The sequence below is a fragment of the Empidonax traillii genome, unplaced genomic scaffold (genome assembly GCF_003031625.1).
Source record: "Empidonax traillii isolate 1590-97213 ecotype Southwest subspecies unplaced genomic scaffold, ASM303162v1 scaffold9582:size10463, whole genome shotgun sequence".
NCBI lineage: Eukaryota > Metazoa > Chordata > Aves > Passeriformes > Tyrannidae > Empidonax > Empidonax traillii.
The window spans coordinates 7,812-10,463 of record NW_020962760.1 but is presented as its reverse complement, the minus strand read 5'-3'; the positions used below and the strand labels follow the sequence as shown (position 1 = coordinate 10,463).

General features: G+C 66.2%; 1 protein-coding gene across 1 annotated transcript in view; it reads right to left on the bottom strand.

Annotated features, from left to right (window-relative positions):
• Nucleotides 1-173: 173 nt before the first annotated feature.
• Nucleotides 174-2,652, bottom strand: part of LOC114073672 (RAS protein activator like-3-like) — a gene marked incomplete at both ends in the record, with an annotated part of 9,556 nt that continues 7,077 nt past the window's right edge. The window contains 4 exons of the mRNA XM_027911395.1: nucleotides 174-375; nucleotides 896-1,132; nucleotides 1,787-1,931; nucleotides 2,472-2,616. Of these exons, the coding sequence (XP_027767196.1) occupies nucleotides 174-375; nucleotides 896-1,132; nucleotides 1,787-1,931; nucleotides 2,472-2,616 (729 nt within the window). The remainder of the gene's footprint in view (nucleotides 376-895; nucleotides 1,133-1,786; nucleotides 1,932-2,471; nucleotides 2,617-2,652) is intronic.

Genomic DNA, 2,652 nt, shown 5'->3' with positions numbered 1-2,652 from the left:
GGCAGGCAAGGCAAGACAAGGGAAGGCAAGGGAAGGCAAGGCAAGGCAAGGCAAGGCAAGGGAAGGCAAAGCAAGGGAAGGCAAAGCAAGGGAAGGGAAGGCAAGGCAAGGCAAGGCAAGGCCAGGCAAGGCAAGGCAAGGCTGTGGCCTTGGGCACAACGGGGTGGTGGCACCTGGTCCAGGCTGGAGAAGATGTCACAGAGCAGCAGGTGGAGCGTGGCCAGCTCCAGGGCCAGGTCCACGTAGCCATCGTAGGTGGCCATGTGGGCGCTGCTCTCGGGGCTGGCCACGCTCTGCAGGAACTCTGCCATGGGGCTCCAGTGGCGCTCCAGGAACTCGTTCATGAAGCCCATGTAGGCCTCCTTCTCACCAAACCTGGGGGGGGGAGCCTCGGGGTTACCCAGGGGATGGGGGTATGGCCTGGGCCACCATCGTGGTCACGGGGGCCACCACCATGGTCACAGGGGCCACTGACACTGTCACAGGGGCCACTGCCGTGGTCATAGCCACAGGCCACCTTCAGGAGTAGGGACCAGGGATGCCACCATGGTCAGGGGTGACCACCATGGTCAAAGGGGCCACCACCATGGTCACAGGGGCCACTGACACTGTCACAGGGGTCACCACCGTGGTCATGGCCACAGGCCACCTTCAGGAGCAGGGACCAGGGACGCCACCTTGGTCAGGGGCCACCTCTGTGGTCACATGGGCCACCACCATGGTCAGGGACCACCTTCACGGTCACAGCCACCACCCCAGGCATGGGACACCACCCTCCTCACGCACCGAGCCACCTCCAGGAGGTGACAGGTGCCACGGAGCACGTCGGGGACATCCCCACCGCCCCGCACCCCCACCCACGGCCACCCCCCTCCCCGCCACCGCCACCACCTACGTGGTGAAGTTGGCCAAGTTCTGGATGACCTTGGCCACGAGGGTGAGGGTGCGGGCGGTGGCCTCGCCGGGGTACTCCTGGACGAGGCCGAAGAGGCTCGGGGACATGATGGCGGGGCAGAGGAACCGCAGGAAGAGCGAGGCCGACACCAGGCGCTGCCCCAGGGCCGCCTTGCCCCGCGCCGTGCACTCCTCCTGCCACGCCGTGAACACCTCGCCCAGCTCCGCCGGGAAGGCGCTGGGGGGAGACATGCCCTGATGGGGGCTGGGCACGGGGGGGGGTGGGCTTGGAAACCTCCCCCGTCCCCCCCCAGTGCCACCGCAGTGCCCACCATGCCTGTGCTTGTGCCCATGTCGGTCCCAGGTGCTTGTCCCCGGGTCCTTCCTGTGCCCAACTCCATGTCCACCAAGCGATGGTGCCAGTTCCCAAACCCATCCCCACCCCTGTCCCTCATGGCTGTCCCCAGCATTGTCCCCAGGTCCTTCCTGTGCCCATCCCTGTGTCCAACCCGTGGATGGTGCCCATTCCCATGTCTGTCCCCTATGTCTGTCCCCAAAGTTGTCCCCAGGTCCTTCCTGTGCCCATCCCCATGTCCAGCCCACAGGTGATGCCCACCCCATCCCTGTCCCCTGTGTCAGTCCCCCCAGGGTTGCCCTCAGGTCCTTCCTGCTCCCCATCCCCACCCCTGTCCCCAAACCTGTCCCCACGTCCATCCCAGGACGGTGCCAGTCCCCAAACCCACCCCCTGTGCCCACCCCGGTGCCCATTCCCACCCTCCTACCCGCTCCCATTCCCACCCCCAGCCCCATCACCCCTCTCCAAGCCTTTTCCCCGGGTTCTCCTGGCTGTGTTGCCCCCCTGCCCACCCCCTGCCTGGGCACTGCCCCTCACTCGCAGTTGTGGGCGATGCGCCAGAAGGTCTCCTCGCAGACCTGCCGCAGGTTCTTCTGGTGAGTGGAGAGGTCGGGGCCGGAGCATTTGCTGGGATCCACCTCGCAGCTCTCGTCTGAGCTGCACAGCCGGGCCACCACCTCCCCTGGGCACCGAGGGTACAGCCCGTCAGGGGACGGACAGATCGGCTACAGGCACGGGGGTGGGTGGGACACGTCCCCGTGGAGGGTCTGGGGGTGTCCCACTGTCCATGAGGGGACAGAACAGCCACTGGAATGGGGGTGGGTGGGACACGTCCCCATGGATGGTCTGGGGGTGTCCCATTGTCCATGAGGGGACAGAACGGCCACTGGAATGGGGGTGGGTGGGACACGTCCCCATGGAGGGTCTGGGGGTGTCCCACTGTCCATGAGGGGACAGAACAGCCACTGGAATGGGGGTGGGTGGGGACACGTCCCCGTGGAGGGTCTGGGGGTGTCCCCACAACCTGTGATGGGATCGATGGGCCACAGGCATGGGGGTGACCAGGAGAAGAAGCCCCCACCACATCCCCAGGGGTGGTCTGGGGGTGTCCTTCAGCCCCAATGCCCCGTAACACCCCGTAGCACCCACATGTCTCTCCCAGGGTGTCCTGCACCCCCTCAATGCTGCGGGATGCCCCCCCAGACCTGCCCCCTCAGCGTACCCAGCGTGTCCTGGAGGTACTTGCCCCCCACCAGCTTCATGTACTCGTCGATGGCCTTGGTGGCCAAGGTGTTCTCGCGGAAGATCAGGGCCTCCCGCTCGTCGAACCGGTCCAGCTCGGCCACCCCAAGGTCAATGAGGAATGACTGCCAGGGGATGTGATCGGGGGCTTGGTGGCACTC